The following is a 20,449-nucleotide window of genomic DNA, read 5'->3' on the forward strand; positions in this document are numbered from 1 at the left end:
TTAAAGCAAAATCAATCCGGAATCATCTGTGTCAAAGTTTAGTTCTGTGAAGGGCAATTGGAATATATCGAGTACATGCAAATGTGGTTGTATGTACATGTGTGATAAATTATTAATGTTCCTGCATTCATGAAGTAAAAATTTCTTTCCCATTATTTTAAAAATTACCACTCCTGAAGGTATATTGTGGTTCTTCATCATAAACTTCAAATATGCTTGGATCAATTAGTTTCAAATTGTGGGTTAAATTGAAATAGTCCTCCTTAGACTAAAGTCACAAAAAGGAAGAGAAAAAAAAAAAAAAAAAAAAAAAAAAAAAAAAAACAGTTGCGTGTTACATATATTGCGTAATAATCATTGTGGAATATACAAAACGAAACCCACTATTTTGTTAAGCATCACTCAACGTCTCTAAGATACGAATTGATAGAATTCGTTTTCTATGCAGAATTTCAAGAAGGTTCATTTTATTATGTTGACATATTTTTAACGTTTTTTTTTTTTTTTTTTTTTTTTTTTTTATGTCCATAAATTTACGCATACAAGTATGTATGTATGTGTGTACATATTTGTACGATAGAACACATTCACACATATATTCAGCCATATGGGTGTATGCTGGATACATTATTGATATGTGACATTACTTCAACGACATATATCATGGATAGGGATGAATTCAAATATTCCCATGGTAAAAAGTTTATTTTTTCAGTGAAAAACTCGAAATCGTGATTTTGATTTAAATCTGTGAAAGCCTTTTGACATTTTACATGAGGATCCAGGTAAAAAAGACCGTTTTCATTTGCTGCATAAAAATAGTAAGCACTGGTATGTGCATTACCACTACTTATTCCTTGAAATTGTTTTAGTCCAAAACAGGAAAGTACAGACTGTTTATATTTCGATATGTTAATAGAATCAGTCCCTAGTTTTAGACATATCCATATTATTACGAATATTTTCTGCTTAATCTGAAAAAATTTTAAAACTTCATTGTTGTATATTATACCAGAATCAAATGCTACTGAAAAGAATGCATGTCTTTTTTTTCTCTTCACAAACCAGCTATCTGTGTTATTTATAACGGTGTTGTCAGGTTGTTCATTTTTTTTCTTTTCGACAGAATCATTTTTGTTAATTATTTCATCAGTCACTTTTATAAACTTTCTATGATTTAAAGGAATTTTATTTTTTCTTTTTTTCAAAAAACGAACCTTCTTTCTGTTAATTAAATTAGATATTATTATTGCGCTGCTTGTAGGTCCTAACCATTCATAAAGAAAGTTTTCCATATTTTTTTTATTAATTTTTTTATACTTCATTGTTTCGTAGATGATATTCTGGATACTATATTTAGCATTTTCCATATCTCTAAACTGTAGTAACACATAATATATTAAGGAATTGTTGATTTTCATGTGCTCAACCTTGTCGATCTTCATGCTGAGAATATTGTCTTCACTCATGTTTAGGAAATTTTCATAATTCTTAAAATAGTGACATAAATTTTGTTCTTTTTTAAAATGAATTTTCTGGATTCCTTCAGATGAGTATAAATGCATGCATTGGCTTTCATTCATTGTTTCCTCTTCCTTAGTATTTTCCATTTTTGTTCTTGTGTATATTTCAAAATTATTGGCAGGAACGCAATTACTATTATTGCTCATAGTCGAATTTTTATCATAGCAGTGTGATAATCCAGATTTTATATTCGTTATAAAAAAATTTGACTCCTTCATATCCTCATTACTGCAATTTTTATGTGTCCAATTTTGAGTAACCATTTTTTCTACATTGCGATTTTCATTGGATGTACTTTTGTTTACCTCATCTTTAATAATAGTTGGATCTTCTTCTTTATTCTCATACTGTTCATTTAACGACTTGTTCATATAATTTTTAAACATTACATAATCATTTATATTGTGAAAAAAAGCATATTTTTTAGATATTTTGTACTTTACAAATATGTTGGCTAGAACCATTTGAACGACTCTTATCATACATCCCCACCCAACATCGTTCATGCATGTGTATGTTGTATTGTTGTCTTCCGTGATAAATTTTGTTTTTTTCCTTCTTCTATATTTCATATATTTGTTTTTCATAATCTGGTTATGTAAAAGCGTATTTTTGCCCTTCTTCAAATGTGAACTTTTTAATTTTTTGTTTTCCCATTTTTTATCAGTTTTTCTGTAAGTCATGTTACATTCAACAGATATTTCGTTATTTGTTAACATTTTAGAATCCACAGATGTTGAGCTTTTTGGAAATTCCTTCTCCATACTAATGTTTATATCTTCTTGTTGCTTGTCCAGATGCAATTTATCATTAATTGTGCAAGTGTCCAGATTGGTGCATTTAACTGTTTCATCGTCAGAAATACAAGAATCCCCATTAGTTTTTACATTTCCTTTATTAAAATCGGAATTACTTCCAGAGTTTTCTACATATAAAACTGTTTTGTTACTATCATTAGTACTATATAAATAGGTGTCTCTGTTATTTTCATCTTCTGAAAAAGCATTATTTAAATCATTTTTTCCACAAAATGAATGATTATTCGTGTACTTGTAATTATTTCTCTTGAAATATGATCCATGATGGTTAGATTTTGATACACTTTCAAAATTCATATAAAAATATTCCATTTCATCAAAGTAAATTTTTTTTAGAAAATGTTCTGGTATATCTGTGAAATTTATAACTCTTTCTTTGTAATACTTTTTTTTTTTCCTTTTTTTTTTTCTTCTTTTGTATTTTCCATTTTGAAGATCCAACATTTGTTCTATTGCTTTCCTTGTGTTGTTGAACTGGGTGCCGTAACTGTTCATGTTACAGTTAAATGCTTCATCCTTAGGATTGCAAAGAGTATCATTATTCTGGGTATTCTCATTCGGTGTAGCAGTAGTAGTAGCAGTAGTACCAATTGTAGTTGTACTAGTTACAGTGTTGACCTGGGTGGTATAACTAGCCATATTGAGAACATCTTCATTCTTGGTAGTTGTAACAGTACTATTACTATCGAAACTGCTTCTATTGCTATTTTTTAAGAGGAAGTTTGACCTGTACGTAAACAATACCTTCGATTTGCACAAAATTAAAAAAAGTTTAAATGATTCTGAATCCTTAAGATTAAAACGTTTCCCACACATATAGGCATTATTTGATATGTTGCGAAAATTTAATGGAAAATAGTTAAAAATCGAGACAGAGATAAGCATCTTAAAATATCTCTTAATAGATAAATTATACTTAATACTGTTAAAATAATTTATTAATTTATATTTTGATTTGTTCTGGTGACAATATACCTCACTGTCCTTTTTTGTTGTATTTATTGAGTTCTTTTTACATTTTCTTTGATTTCTTTTCTTTTTCTTTTTTAAAACATTATTTGCTTTGTTGAAGTAATTGATATTTTTGTCCTTTTCATTTAATACCATTTCATTGAAGGTGCTATCCCTATTATGATTAACGTTTGTTTTAGAACAATTTTCACATATCACATTTTCCCCATGTTGCAATGAATTTGTGCTTTTTTCCATTTTTGCGGAATGCCCAAGGAAACTAATTTTAGAGGAATAAAAAAAAAAAAAATTATATATATCTCTATACAGTGTCAATATGGCCAAAAACATTTACACTTTTAGTATTCACACACTTTTCCTGGAACATTCAAAAAATAACCAGAAAAAAAGTAAAAAAAAAAAAAACTATATCCCTAAAAATATTCATTTTGTAATCTCTCTCATATTGGAAGAACAGAATAGACATTTAAATTACTTAGCTGTAACAATTCCGTGTAATCATACATGCAAATGCGTGTTTGCATTTGCTTAACATCACTGTGGTAGCAACAGTTATTACGCTTTATTGTAATTGGTATGGTGTATTTCCTACTTGTTCCAAATTTCTCTATTTGATATACATTTTTTTCTTCTCCTTTTTTGACAATTGTTTTTTTTATATAGCCTTTTGCATACACAATGTATTAAAACCCTTTTATAATTTGCAATTGTGGAAGTTGTGCATTTAAGCAGTGTTTTAAGAAAAAAAAAAAAAAAAAAATTGAAGTCCAAAAAAATGTAAAGAAAGTGAACAGGAAATAAGCGCACTTTTATACATAGAAATTTATAAAAATTAAAATCGATGAAATCATAAGTATATTTACATTTTGTAAAACGTTTATTATAACGAAATATCTAAGAATTTTGGCTTTTTTTTTTTTTTTTTTTTTTTTTGAAAAACTGCTTAAATTAAAGACATATTGTTATTTTTCATTTCCTACGAGATTTTAATATAAACTTATATTTTTCATTAATGATAAAGGAGTGAACATTTATTTTGTGTACATATAATACGGTTATTATGGGAATGGTTAGAAATTTTTACATTCTGCGTGCTGTGAAATATACATATTGAAACCTTTACAGAATAAAATTTTATATGTGTATTATTTTCCTTCTCATTTTAATGAAATATTGTCTACATATAATTTTTGTTAGTCCTTGTTCATAATCAGACACATTACACAAATGTGCATGCGGCATACACATGCTTTCGTACGTATATAAATATTATATATGTAATGGAAATGTCTGTATAGTTTACTTTTGTGTTTACATGGGTTATAAACTTTCTATAGGAAAAAGAATGAATACTAAAATTGCATTAAAATGATTATATAATACTGTTAAAGGAATTATTAAATAATTTAATTTTTATCAAATAAAAACCAAAAATGTGTTCTTAAAAAATATAAAATAAGTTTTCGAACAAAAAGGATAAAAACAAAAATAAAAAAAGGTATCATATAAATATAAAAATGCAACAAGGTAATAATGAATACGAAATTGAACTTTCAAGTAACAAAAAAAAAAAAAATAATAAATAAATAAATAAAAATAAATAAAATAAAAAAAAAAAAAAAAAAAAAAAAGGATTACTAAATAGTTGTATAAAAAGAAAAAAAAGAAAGAAAGGTAGTAAAACATACACACTATGCTATTACATACATATGGCATGCACAGAAGACTTATACACACCTACAGTACAAGTTATTATAACTGCGGATTATTTAGTGAAGTTTCAAAAGCAGTACAATACTCAAACAAAAGGTGTATATCCATAAAAATATGCACAAAGGTTAACAATTTAATTAGAAACTTGGAATTTCTGCTTTAATTTAAAGCTTTTTATTTTTTCATACTTTGATTTTTCTTTTTTTCTTTTTTTTTTTTTTTTCCTTATGTGGATACTTTTTGAAAACATAAATAAAAATATTTCATAAGTACCGGAAAAAAAAAAAAGTATGAGGTTTGAAAAAATTGTGAAACTCCGTGAAGTTATACACAAACACACAAGCAAGTATGTGTGTACATATGTATATATAATACCAGTAAATACAAATAGGGGTAGTAATATAAATGTACAAGAAAAATACTAAAAATGTTACTTAAAATGATTGTTCATAAAAAATAACAAAGTTCGTTAGGAACGCCCTAGACATGCTTGAGCTACTGACTGGAACAGCTTCTTAATCTCTATTGCTGCGTGGACAAATGGGCATTCCCAAAAGTGAAATCTGCAAGGGGAAAATAAGGTTACGGTTATATATATGTGTACATTATCAAGGTGATGGGCTACAATAACATATGCAACTTTTGTATGCGATAACTTTGGAAAATAAAAGTCACGCATGTAAGTATATGCAACTTCTTTTCTTCTCGTACACAAGATGTGTGCATATAAACAGTTACACACACGTAGAATTGTAATATCGAAGTGTATCTTATTCTTACTTGGCATTTTTTATTAATTCAATAAAAGTTATTAACAATCCCCAGGGGTGAGGTCTATGTGCTAAGATTCGTTCCAAGAGAACTCGAATTATTTGTTCTTGAATGATAACATCGCTTGATTGAGAAAATAAAAATAATATAAGACAAGAAAAGTAGTGGGTATGCGAATTCGGATATCTTATATGATTCACTATATTTGACAATAACAAATATCTTCCTTCCATATCTAATTCTTTGCATAAATATAGAAATAACGTATAAGCCAAATTATTTTTAACAACTGTAACAGTTATTTTCTTTTTCTTATTCCCGCAGATGCTTCCAATATTATCATCGCCATCATCACCTAGAAGATCCTTTACCAATGCCTCTCCATTTTCATCATCATAATTTCCTAGAAATTCGTGTCCTGCACCCTCTTCATTATTTTCTCTCATAAGATCTACATATTTTTTAGGCAAATGTTGTTCCAATATTTTTTTATCTTTCTTTTGAACTTTACTCAGTTTCGTAGCATTGGATAATTTTTTTTTTTTTTTTTTTTTTTTTTCTTTCTTTTTTTCTTTTTTTTTCTTCTCACGGTTATCATCTATAATAACTTCTTGTAACATGATATCTTTCACATCATCTGGGTTATTATTGTTACTGCCTTGACATTTAACTAAAAGTATTGGATCACAATTACTGTTAAACCTAAACATGTTATTTACTTTAGCTTTGCAAATGTTAGTTCCTACATACAGCGTCAAGGAGTTTATAACATCTACATCATACTTGACAGAATATTGATAAGTTTTATTTTTTGATAAATATAACATGTCCTTAATATCTACAAGTAATTTAATATCTCTTTTACAAAAATATTCGTCAATTACATTTTTAAAATTATTTTTAAAAAGTGGGAAAACTATGTTTGTCATAATTTTGGGCACTAGCTTAATTTCTTGTAACAAGTCAATTTTCACATCAGACATGAAGGGGTCAGGTAATTTGATGTTTCTTGGGAACGCAGAAAGAACAAGATTCCTTAGCTGGATACAATTAATAGGAAATAAATTACAAAAGGTCACATAGTAGCACGATAAAAAATCTGGAAAATCATGTAGTAACACAAGAAGAATTCTTATAGTTCCTAAATATAATGCCTCTACTGCTTTAGATACTTGTATTTTATTTAAAAAGGACTTCAAAAAGGTAAAAAGAGAAATCAGTAACTTTTTATAAGCTTCCCAACCACAAAATTTTGCTAGCATTTTTGGCATAAAATACTTTGATGATATAAGCTCTAACCACGAAAAGCAAAATACAGGAATTCTCAAAGGTGATAAAAGGGAAAAACATTTCGCAAAACAATTCATATATATATACAAATCACTTGAATGTACACAGCCTTCGTAAATATCTACTAATAAACAATGTAATAATCTAAAATAAGGTCTCTGGTTAAATTTCTCCTTTTCGATTTCACATTTCTTGTGTATGACTCTACATATAACATGCAGAACCTTTTGAAATACTACAATTGGGGATATTTCTTCTACATCTACTAGCTTAATCAGACTTACAACCATTTTTGGCCATGCATCTATGTAATTGTAGTTTAACAAATCGCTAGTTTTGTGTGCTTTTCTTAAATCTTCGTCATTTTTTTTACATTTTATAAAATCGTTCTTCGCGTGTTCATTTTCTGGTTCATTTAGAGCGCTCCAGTTACAATCGTCTTTGTTTTCTTCAATCTCGTTCTTGCTCCCATTAGCTATGTTCTTATTATCACTAATCACGTTCTTACTCCCATTAGCTATGTTCTTATTATCACTAACCACGTTCTTGCTCCCATTAGCTATGTTCTTATTATCACTAATCACGTTCTTGCTCCCATTAGCTATGTTCTTATTATCACTAATCACGTTCTTGCTCCCATTAGCTATGTTCTTATTATCACTAATCACGTTCTTGCTCCCATTAGCTATGTTCTTATTATCACTAATCACGTTCTTACTCTCACTAACTTCGTTCATCTGACAATTACTTTTTTCAGACAATTTTTCCACATTCACTGCATCTTCATTCGTTTTTCTTTCCTCTGGTTCTTTCGTTTGATATGCAGAGTTTACCTCCACCGATTTCTCTTGGCACCCTGCATTGGTCTCGCTCTGGATATTATTCCTTTTTGTCACCGCCTCTGCTTCTTGACCTTCTTTTGCTTCTTCACCTTTTTTTTCTTCTAGCACTAGCATGGTACAGTTTCTGTTAGTTATAGTACTCTTTTCCAAATTATGCAAAGCTATGTTAACCGCAATGTTAATTGTGTGTGTTAAAAACTGATCTGTCACATGATCTACATTTAAAAACCCATGATTTGATACCTTTTGAAAATATTTTGCACACTTCAATTTATGTTGTTGCTTGATAACATCGAGCATATCATTAGATATACTCATTTTTAAAACATTTAAATAATTTTTATATATAAAATACCATTCTGCAAAAAGGCATGCAATAACTATCCCTTTTTCTTCGCTAATTAATGGTGGCGCTGGTAAGTATTTACATCTTACAGGTTTGTTTAATATGTCGTGTACGTATAAATAATGTGTGAACTCTTTTGCCAACTTTTTATTCATATTATTGGTTTCTTTTACGCTTGGAACGTAATTTATTAAATTGTTCTTTGGAATATCTTGAATTTTAAAATTTATCTCTTTTTGTAGTTCTGACTTCATTAAATTGTAGGAGGATGACAAGGTACTTAACGCAGATCCGTTTGATATGGAGGAATCCAACCCTGAGGAACTTGATGAAGACATGCCATCATCAAAGTCTGTTTCTGCTTCTTCTTCATCGTCATCTTCCCCTCCTTCACTATATGAGGAAAATGAATTTGAGGAGTTGGAGGAGGAATAACCTGACAACTCCAAACTATTCGATTCAACTGAGTGTAATGAAGAACATCTAAAATTGTTTTCATCACTGCAAATATTTTTACCATTTTCACTGCACTCTGTGGAGTTCTTCAAATTTTCATCTTCCTTTTTAACTATGTTTGCATTTATATTTTTCGTGGAAATATTTTTTAAATTATAACTTGCGTGTTTCTCTTTGTTGTTACTTATGTTCGTTTCATCCGAGTTGCCAATTTCTTTCTTCTCAGAGTTCAATTCCTGGTGCACATTCGTATTTAAAATTTCATTCTTTCTAATTTCTTTCATATTAAAGGATTTATTCTCGAAGCTAAGCTTCTCAAGTAAGAACATGGTGCATTCATCTACATTATTATGGTCATATTGAATTTTTAAGTTACCTAGAAAAAAGAACTCACAACTTTTAACAACAGCATTATTCTTCTCCTCCATAGAACTGAGTGAAGATTTGTTTTCACATTTGTTATTCTTCTTTTCCCCTGTGGTGCAACTTGGAGTCGATTGTTTATTCTTATCACAGGGCTCCTTCTCCTCTTCATTTGGCAGTTTGTTTTCATTTTTGTGTTTATTCCTTGAGTTTGTGTTTTTTTTCTTGTTACTTTGGTTTTCTTTTAGGTCAAGATTTTGGCTATTCATTTCGCTTTCTTTCGTACTCTCTTTCGCATTCTCTTTCGAATTCCCTTTTGTATTCTCTTTCGAAGTCTCTTTCGAAGTCTCTTTTGAAGTCTCTTTTGAAGTCTCTTTTGAAGTCTCTTTTTCCCTCTCTTCCTCGTTTATGGTTCCCAGATGTACCTGACATTCTTCACTCGTTTCTATACCTTTTTGTATACTAGCTTTCCCCTGGATATGAATTGCTTCTTTCCGAATTATCATGTCACAATTTTCTCTTCTTCCCTTTTCCCCATATTCCTTTGATGCATATATATACTCAGTTAGGGTCCTCAACATTTTTTTTGTGAACATTTCTTCTTTTTCTTCTTGCTCTTTCTCCTCTTTCTTCTCCTCTTCCCGCTCAAGCTCATTGCGTTTGTTCTTTGCCACCTTAAGCTCCTGAATCATTTGAGTTAAACTGTTTTTTACATTTTGTATCAGAATTTGTTTCACCGGAGGAATATGAATGTACTGATTATCACTGGACATCATTTTATATATCTTAATTAGCTTATTAATTGTTTTTTTTAAATGTTCTAATTTTAAATATTTCTTTTTAATAACTACACATCTAATTAAATCACTACAAAACTCGATAATATTCATGTTAGTGGCATTTTTCAAAAACTTTGATATAGTTTTATCTAAATTTTTGTGATCAATGATATTGTATCGTGTGAATAAAGTTATGTTTCCTAAATTATGACCAAGAGAATTTAGCATGTAAGAAGTAACTAGTTTCTTCAGTTCTTTATTATTTTTACACATACGTTCTAATATGCATAATTGTATTTCTATTAGAATGAACAATTCGTTCACTCCTCTTCTGTTCTGTACACATTTTTCCTCACGTGATTTTCCATTTGTTATGTTTTCATTATGTGTATCATTCTTACCATTATTAGCACCATTCTCATTCTTACTACTTCTACCACTCGCTGATAAAAATGAGTTACTATTCATCTCATTATCGTTTCGATTATTATTCAATGTATCAATACATTCACCTGCGTTTTGTGATACATTGGTTAAATTTATCATTATCTCTTTTATTGTCTCCTGAATATATTTATACAGCTTAGTGCCTATAATTTTATATGTATCATTCTTATCTACTGCATTTTCACACATGTATATAATTACCTTACAAAGAATAAAAATTTCATGATTCGTTGATAAGCATGATAATATTAAAAGGGATGGAGTTTCAGCGCATGTTAATTTTTCAAATTTAAAATATGGAGTCTTAACATTGCAATAATCATTAAAATTATTTACCGTAGGTACAATAGGTGGAAACGTCAGAATATATTTAACATATTCTTTAATGTTTGTCATACAAAATTCAAAGAGTGGTATAATATCTTTGACATTTATTTTGTTCATATTTTCTCTTAAAAAAATATCTGACATGAAAAACAAAAACTTGTGTTTGCATGACATGTCAACATTCCTTATTTTTTTCAAATTCATATTTGCATTTTCGTTCACACGCCACTTGCTAGCTGTGTTCGTGTTGGAGTCATCATCACCACTGGCCCTGTACGCATTATTTCCATTATTCTCATTGAATCCATTTTCACTAACGCCACTGATGGAATTATAAATACCAGCAGTGGTTCCCTTTTTATCTATATCAATATTTTCCGTTATCATTACTGAATTTCGTTTCATTGAGTTATTTACACCACGATGATTTATCGATGAACTGTTCAAAACATTGTCAAAACTGATGCGATTGCCGTTGTTCGTGCGGACGGAAGCATTCACATTCCGACACATTGCTGAGTCTATTTTCGCGTATGCTCCATTCACAGTTGCTCCATTCACAGTTGCTCCATTCATAGTTGCTCCATTCATAGTTGCTCCATTCATAGTTGCTCCATTCATAGTTGCGCCACCCATGCCTTGTTCTGAGATGCATAAAACTGAGTTTTTCCCATTAAAGTTAAAATTTCCATTTTTCATATTTCTCATATAATTCGTATTCATGGTACTACATGTGATGTTTTCCATTTGATTATCATAATTCACACTGATATTAAAGTTGTCTTCATCATGAGTGGTTAATGAATTTGCATTGACATTCAGGTTGTTAATGGTCATTGGATTATTACATGCGTAGTTAGTGTTCGTAGATAAGGGTGCAGAAGTAGCAGTGACAGAAATTGATGCTGGATCAGTAAATGTTTGTGGAGAAGCGGAGAAGGCTTGAGAAGTCGTAGAAAAAGTTGGAGTGGATATAGAATTGGGTGAGATTAAACCATTGGAACATCTGTCCTCGTAACTGTTAGTAAATCCTGATTGTGAGCTAATATCCATTTCAGTGAAATTCTTGCCATTGTGTTGTTCATAGTTTCCAACGTAATTATTATACCCCTGAGCATTAGCCGAGTTGTTCACATTATCTATGTTCACATACCTATTATTTGTATTAAAATTATGATCAGAATTATTGCAGTTGAAATTATTTGGAATTTTATATATATACGTATTATTAGAAGTGTTATATGAATTAAAATGGTTCATAAAATTTGCATTATTAGCATTATTAACACATTTAATATTGCTAACATAATTTATATCATTTATATTATTTATGATATTTATGTTATTATTAGTATTCATATTACCTAGGTGAAAATTTGCATTATCTTTCAAGCCATTATTATTGCCAGATATATATTTTACTCCATTATTGCTGTAGTTCAGGTTTGACAAGGTTAAGCTTTTCTGTTGCGACATATTAATGCTTCCTCCATTGATGCTTATATGATTATTGATACATTTCTCTTCATTATCTGCATTACTTTCATCATAATATTTTTCATCCAAACATTTATTAGCAGCTTTCTCATTATCTTCTTTCATCTCCGTTTTTCTGACTATTTTAAAAGAGATATCATTATCCTTACTATATTCTCTATCTTGTTCCTCCTTGGGATAATTAACAATTTCTCCATTTCTACCATCTAATGGATTCGATATATATTTTTTATTGTTATATAATGTGCTTGAGAATGGGCCATAATTTAGTAAGTTTTCACTATTCTTTCTATTTTGATAGTTCTGATAGATTAGTCCATTTTGATGATTTAACATTTTGGGATGGTTTAAACTATTTTGACCACTACGACAATTTTGATAACATGATCCAATGTTATCATTTTCATTTGATAAACCTTCTTGATCTACTGAATTCGGTGAAAATAACTTTTGTTGTAAATTTGATAAAATTTTTAAATTCATAAAATTTTTATACACTTGAATATGCTTTAAGGTTATGTTATGAGCTTTTAAAAAAACAGGCAACGCGTTATAGTATTTGTTATTAAAATTTTCCTTTATATTTAATTTATGTATACGTGCATATTTTCTAGAAGAATAAATTGGTTTCATAATTTCCTCAATTTCTATGGATGATTTTTCTATAGCTACTTGTTCGATTATGGAATATATTAAATCTATATTATCATTAATTAACCCTTTCACAACATCGTCCACAATTGTGTTATTTAATTCTGAAGAACAATTCTGTTCAATAATACTTCTTAAATTTTGTATTAAAATATTTTTTAGAGGCTTTTTGCATGACACTAAAACAAGAGAGGATGATATGCTCGTCGCCATTAGCAAAGAAGCTTTATGCATAATAGTTTCTTTCAACTCGTTTGCGAAATCCTTTTTTACTAATTCTCTTGTTGTTATACATCCAATTAAAACGAACCTATCTACGACAGATGTAATTATTTCTTTTATTGCTGAATCGAAGGCTAAATAAATTAAAGTTTTGCATTTTGGTGTTAATTTAATTGCTGCAACAATATTCACTGATATCACAATATTTTTCTTTAATATGTTTAATATTTCATCATTTAACATTTCGTTAAATTTGTTCTTATTCAAATTCTCGTGGTATGGTGGTGTGCTTACCATTTTTTGGTTAGCATCATTTCCAATGCCATGTTGAGAAGATGGTGCTGTGGTTTTATTTCCTGCATTGTTATTGTTGCTATTGCTGCTGATAATGCTATTATTATTGTTACTATTACTAATGTTACTATTGCTATTGTCGATATTCTGCATGCTGGACTTTCCATTACTTGCACTTTTAGTGTTGTTTCCACCAATAATGCTACCACTATTCTCGTTAACCTTCAATTTATCGAAGTGGATATGGGCTTGGGGTAAAGGAGGCGTGTTGCTATTGTTATTCTTCATACTAGATGATGATTCTACAAAATTGTTTTTTATATTTAAAATACTCGATGATGCTGACGATACATAGGAATCCCTTTTCACACATTCATATATTTCTTTTTTAGATGTCACTTTTGCATTTTTCAGATCAAAAGTTTTATAAACCGCCACGTCATTTTTATTGCTTAACGGAATTTTATTTTTACCCAAAACATAATTTCCATTTTTGAATGAAATATCTTTAAACTCTGAATCCATTATTTTTTCCTTTTTCTTGGCAGCAATTTTTAAATCATTCATTAGAAGTTCTTCACTCTTGTTGTTCACGATGCTTTGACCTCCCGCTCCTTTGTTATTCAGAAGATGTAGGAAATCCGAATTCTTACTGCACACGCTATTACTGCTACTGTTAATATTCCCGTTGATGTTTCCATTGATACTGCCCACAACACCACCAACACCACCAACACCACCAACACCACTACCACCAATGTTGGAACTTCCACTATACAGTTCGTCATTCTCTACTACACACATGTCTGTTCTACCAATTCCTCCGTTAATTTTTGAATACATAATACTGTTAAATTTATTCGTATCTGCGTTCATGTAGTTAAAAATAGGCATGTGTTGATTTTCCTTCGTGCTAATATTACCTGACAATTTTTTCAACGTGCTATTATTACTATTTTTTATGATCATTTCATTATTCATACTATTTTTACTGATCGATTTGAAATTATTTTCTAAACCTTTTTGAAATCCTTTTGGGGACACGGGTTGGGTCAAACTGGAGCTCATGAATCTGTTTTTATTTACAATACTATTACCATTACTGTTATTGTTTATGTTATTATTTTGTTGTACTATTACATCTACAGATGAGTTGTATGTCAAGTTTGAAGCATTTTTGCTTCCACTATTCAAGATATTCAAATTGTTCATCAAATTAGGATTAATATTACTACTACTATGGCCGTTGTTGTTATGCATGTCCATGTGTGAACAGATGTCGTTAATAATGCTCGCTTGTTTCATATCTTCTCCTTTTCTATTTTTATTTAATAAATTGGAAATATCATTTTTATGGGTCATAAATTCATTGGCATGGTTGTTATTGCTGTTCGCTGTTGTAATGATATTAGATGTGGAGTTATAATTATTCATTGCGTTAAATCTAGTATCCTTATTTATTATGAATCCATCATTTGCATCGGATCCTACCGATTCCATTCCCCTATTGATTCTTTCACTATTTCGACTACTGCCAGCAGTGTTACCATTTTGATGTACAAAATTTTCACCATAAAAATTGGCACATGTATTGTAAGATTTATTAAACATGTGCATTTGATCAGGATTTGAATAAGCACTCATCATGTTATTCTCATTTAAATAATTCATATTTATAGTAGAATTTTCGCTGAAATTATTCCTAACAAATAAATCATTAGTATTGATTGGCAAGCTACGACACTTTATAATATTACATTTGTTGTAATAATCAAAAACGTTAATTTTAAAATAATTAAATAATAATTCTATTTCAAAAATTAAAATAGTTTTTAACGATTGCGCTTCATGTAATTCTCCTAACAAATTTAAAATACCAACAGTCCAAGGATTTGGTGGTCTAAATATTTTCGAATTTTTAATACTTTCCAATATTTTACACACAGCTGGAAATGTAACTATTAAATATCCATTATCATATGAATATAAAATTAACTGTTTAATGTTCATATGTTTTGACATTAGTGGTTTATTTCTTCCAATCGTTATTATACCTATCCATGCACCTAAATTTTTTAATAATAATCTATATGTTGATGAATCCTTTGTCATTTCGATAGAATTTAAAAGAGTATTAAAAATATCACACGATAATTGTGTAATGTGATCAAATATTTTCTCAATTTTTATAGCACTTAACAAATGTAAATATATTAACATATCTTCTGATGTTTTTTTTTTAATAATGTATTTTAACAAGTTAAAGAAGATAACATCTCTTCTTATGATTACATCTTCTTCAATTTTTATTTCTTTATATCTCTCGTTAATACACGTGATATATTTACTATCATCATTTTCATTTTCCTCACTACTGTCATCGTAAAAATCCACATCTGTACTTTCACTCATGTAAGAATTTTCACCTCCCTCACAACCATTATTATTATTAGTTTTATCAGCTGCGTCAAATTTTCCCTTATCAGATATTCTATTCTGCATCATTGATTCTTCACCACCTAAATTTTCTACTTCTTCCTTTGAACTATGATTGTGTGATTCATTTTGGGCTACATTCTTTGTGGTTTCAACACAACTGTTTTCCTCTTGCTTTCCTTGTTCATTTGATATAACACTGTCACTTTTATTTTCAATGTGCTTGCAAATTTCTACATTGTTAGAATTTCTGTCGATGCCATTCTTAGAATCGTTCTTATTCTTCTTATTATTTGGAATTTCTTCCGTTGGGTCTTCTTTCCCCTTTTTCGTATTTTTCCCCTGCTTTTCTCCCATGCAACTTTTGTCGTCCTGTGGGCATATGTGATCATTTCTTTTATTTTGATTTTTCAATTCACCTTGCGTGTTCAGGTTATTTTCGGCTTCCTTTTTATTTTTTATATCATTCTTGTCAGTTGCGTTATGTGTGTCACGGGATTGGGATTCCTTTATTTCGCTATTTTTGCTTTTTTCGCTAGTTTCGCCCTTTTCGCTAGTTTCGTCTTTTTCTCTATTTTTGCATTTTTCTCCTTTTTCCCCCTTTTCGCTATTTTTGCCTTTTTCTCCCTTTTCACCCTTTTTATTTTTTTTTTTTTTTTTTGGCTCTTGCACTTTTTTCAGTTCAGAGAGCCCATCGCTGTTGCTGCTTCCATTATTGCTATTCCCATTGCTGTCGTTGTTACCTTTCCTGTTCTCAACGTCATCACTAGATATCCAACTTTTTTCATCTTTTGCATGATTCCCAAGTTGGTCATTTCCACATTTGATCATTTTATGCGTCCTGTCGTCCACAATCAAACAATTGTTGCTATTGTATATATTTGCATTATTGCCATGCAGGCTAACTGCCCCTTCCTTATTAACAATTTTTTCTTCCTTTTTTGTGAATTCTTTCTTTAATTGTATCAATCGCTTTAATTGTCTTCCCTTTACTCTTATACTATCTGGATTTATATCTTTTAAAATTTTGGTCAGCTTACACAAAAATTTCTTTGTAATAATTTTCTCAATCATAATTTTTTTATCTTGATATATTTCGTTAAAAGCAATATTTAATAAATTTAAAGTATTCGCTTCATTATAATTTAGGCTGTCTTCTAAATTTTGATTCATCTGTTTGTCGTTTTGAAAATTATCGTTCATGTTTATAATCATATTACTTTCTCCCAGTGTTTTAATATTATCTTTGTTAAAAAAACACTCATTTTTCAACATATTATTATTGAAATTATCATTTTCATACTTGTTCAATTCATTTAAATTCATTTTCAGATAACCACTTTGTATCATCCTTTCTTCTTCACATTTTTCTGGTATATTATTATTAAAATGAAATGAATTATTTTTTTTGTCTTCATGAAATTTGTTCATATTTTCGTTCATGCTTATGTGTACTTTTTCTTTATTTCCATTATAAAAAAGGCCACTACTGTTTTGCATCATAATGTTATTTCCATAGCTCATGTAATCTTCCTTTAAGTTGTTCATATTCATGTGCACATGTCCTCCCTGACTCCCCACGATTCCTTCTAGTCCTCCTCTTGTACTCTGCATTGTATAGTTTCCTTCATATACATTACTATTACCACTACCATTACCACCACTACTATTATTATTATTATTATTAATAGAATTAAATAGTGTGTTATTACTATTATTATTGTTCATGCCATTTGCACTGTTTAAGCTATTTTCCATATGCAAGTATTTTTCATTGCATCCTTCTATATTTCCATCATTATTCAAATTAAAACTGTTCTTGCATATATGCATAAATTCGTTATGGTCTATATTAAAAAACGTTCCTGTATTGCTCTGTGGATCGGAAAAGCTGTTCATACTGCTTGAGATATTAATATCGTTCATCACATTGGTAAATCCGTTTGGATTGTTCATTTCGTGCATGCTTCCCATCCCGTTTACGTTTCCAATCCCATTTAAGTTATTATACATTACATTTATATTGCATCCCCCGTTTAAACCGCTCGATAGGCCCTGTCCATTATCCTGATTAATAATTCTTAAGTCCACGCTACCCGTGTTACAACTGTTTATACTATCATCAACATTCATAAAACTGTCATTGTTATCATATGAGTTGGAAAAATTCGTGTACATTTTGCTGTTAATATTATTTGGAAAATCGTTCATTCTATTTATAGAGGATGTAGAGTTGCATTTCGTTCCGTTTTTCGTTTTCCCAAAAATTATATTTGCATATGAAATGACATTATTTTGATGGCTCTCCATGCTGCTATAGATGTTCATGCTGTTGTTAGTTTCACTAGCAATATTCGCATTTGTCTTAGTTAAATTATTAGTACTGTTTTCATTCATGCTACTGCTGCTATTCTTGTTGCTTTTCCCATTACTGCATTTGATAATTATGGAATCTTTAGTGATTTTTTTTTTTTTTTCACCCTTGGTCACATTGTTATCTTTCAAAGTACAATCGTTTCTCCTATCAGAACTGTTATTTTTACGATTTCCTCTACTGTTACTTTTATTGGTTTCTTTATTATCATTCTCTTCGTCCTCCTTATTGCTTTCAATTTCATCATCCTTATGCTCATCATTGAAACCGTCCCTACGACCATCTCTATGACTATCTTTATCATCATCCTTTCCACTATCTCTGTTGTTATTTCCGCTTCTATGTCCACTATTTCCACTATTACTGTTATTATTGTTATTTCCACTATTATTGCTATTATTGTTATTTCCACCATTACTGCTATTATTTACGTTACTATTTCCTCTATAATTATTAACATCTTTATTATTGCCACCTGCTTTGTTTGTACCACCACTTTTGGAACTACTATAATTCTCATGCTTATTATTCCTGTAGCACATCATATTCGAGTTCTTTGTTTGTAATTCTGTTTCAAAAAAGGAGGATATGGAACTATCATCTGGTACAATAATATTATCATGTGTTTTTTTTTCCATCCTAATATTTTGCATATTTATTGGGAAGTTACTACTTTTATACAACATTGGGGCACTATTTTTTGGATAAGAAGTGTTACAATGTCTATCCTTCACCTTCACATTTTCATTATCATTTCCATTTATACTTATACCTGTACTATTTACATTGTTTACGTTTCTCACGTTATCTACCCTTTTAACATTCACAGTTCTAATCCCATTAATATTAATATTACCCTGTGTTATCTTCGCAATGTCTTTAAAACTTTTATTCTGCTCACAAGTGATAGAATTATTATCTATGTTAGCACTATTTTCACACAAGTAATTATTCACATCCTCTGTAACATTTGAATTATTGATTAATGTGTTAATACAGTATTGACTCTTAAAAATGTTAATGTTTTCAAATTTGTCATTAAGTGTATCATTACTCTGAAATTTGCTAATATTACTAGAGAGTTGTGTGGCTTCTGGTTCCTGAAAATAACTCGAACTTGGCTCATATGCACAATTTGTAGGATTCATAATTGAATCAGAAATGCTTGAATGATTCCTTAATTTCCCATCAATCTGTTTATGTTTATGTAGATATAATAAATTATTATCCTTGCTTTTTTGAATATTTAATTTCATACTAATACTTCCATCTTGTATACATTTTTCTTTAATACATGAATTACTTTGTCCTGAACACTTATTTTCTCGATGATTCACAAAGTTAATTTCGTCCATATTATTTATTACATCGTTATTATTGTCACAATTATATAAGTTATTTTTTCCATTGAGATTTATATCTTGTTTATTAGAATAGGGCTCATAGAACTTATTTTCATTTCCTCCAATATAATTCATTAAATTTGTATTTGATGTATTCCTTGAATGATTTTTATTAGGGGCACTTTTGAACTTCTCTATGCGTATAGATCCTATATTGTTATAACTCCTTGTGCTTTGAGTACTTCTACTACTACTTCTACTAGCGTCTGTTGGATGGTATACATTTACATAATTTCTTTTACTGCTACTGGAGTCTGTTATATGGTGTCCATTTACATAATTACCTCTGCTGCTGCTTGTGCTACTTTTGGTATATTCACTCCCGTCATCGTTTTCAACATTTGTTGAATTATCATCAAAATCCACAATGTCTTTATTTATGTGCCCTGAACTCCCTTTGATATTCCCACTAATTTTCTTGTTAATAAAACAAAAATTTTGTTTTATACTAGTAAAATGATTGTTTTTTTCATGATAATCCATTCTCATGTTTTAATGGTGCATAAGGTAAGGTACATATTTGTGGTCACGTAAGTAAGCATGCGAATACAGGTACATAAATATGTCTACAATCACAGGTGTGTGCGTGTGAATGCATGTGCATATGTACGGGTTCGTGCATGTATTAATGCATGTATATATGTATTATTTATGTGCATATAGAACTGAATGGGCGAATATATGGAACACAGGTGTGAACTCTTTCCTCTTTGTATTTGCAAATTTACAACTGTTATGTTTTAAAAACAATGTGACAAATTCAAAAGGTGATGCAATAATGAGGTGTTGAAATGGTTAAGCGGCAAAATTGCAAAAAACAAGTGGGTCAAAAATGCCATGTGCTCAAGCAAGATCGATCCCTTCAAAAATTATGTTGCGAGAAAAAAAAAAGAAACAGTTACGTAAATGTTTATAATTTTAATG

The 20,449-nt window shown here is 29.6% G+C and overlaps 2 protein-coding genes across 2 annotated transcripts; both read right to left on the minus strand.

The window, feature by feature from the left end:
• On the minus strand, positions 1-3,551 carry PGO_133150 (cysteine protease ATG4; the record flags this gene model as incomplete). The annotated part of the gene is made up of 3 exons (XM_028689831.1): positions 1-44; positions 169-268; positions 648-3,551. 3 exons carry the CDS (start codon positions 3,549-3,551, stop codon positions 1-3), a joined length of 3,048 nt encoding a protein of 1,015 aa, XP_028545632.1.
• A 1,945-nt stretch (positions 3,552-5,496) lies between these two features.
• Positions 5,497-20,014, minus strand: PGO_133160 (hypothetical protein, conserved; the record flags this gene model as incomplete). Its single annotated transcript, XM_028689832.1, has 2 exons — positions 5,497-5,590; positions 5,808-20,014. The coding sequence occupies 2 exons, from the start codon at positions 20,012-20,014 to the stop codon at positions 5,497-5,499; spliced, it is 14,301 nt and encodes a 4,766-aa protein (XP_028545633.1).
• Between the last annotated feature and the right edge of the window lie 435 nt (positions 20,015-20,449).

Source organism: Plasmodium gonderi, assembly GCF_002157705.1.
Source record: "Plasmodium gonderi DNA, contig: Chr13, whole genome shotgun sequence".
Lineage (NCBI taxonomy): Eukaryota > Apicomplexa > Aconoidasida > Haemosporida > Plasmodiidae > Plasmodium > Plasmodium gonderi.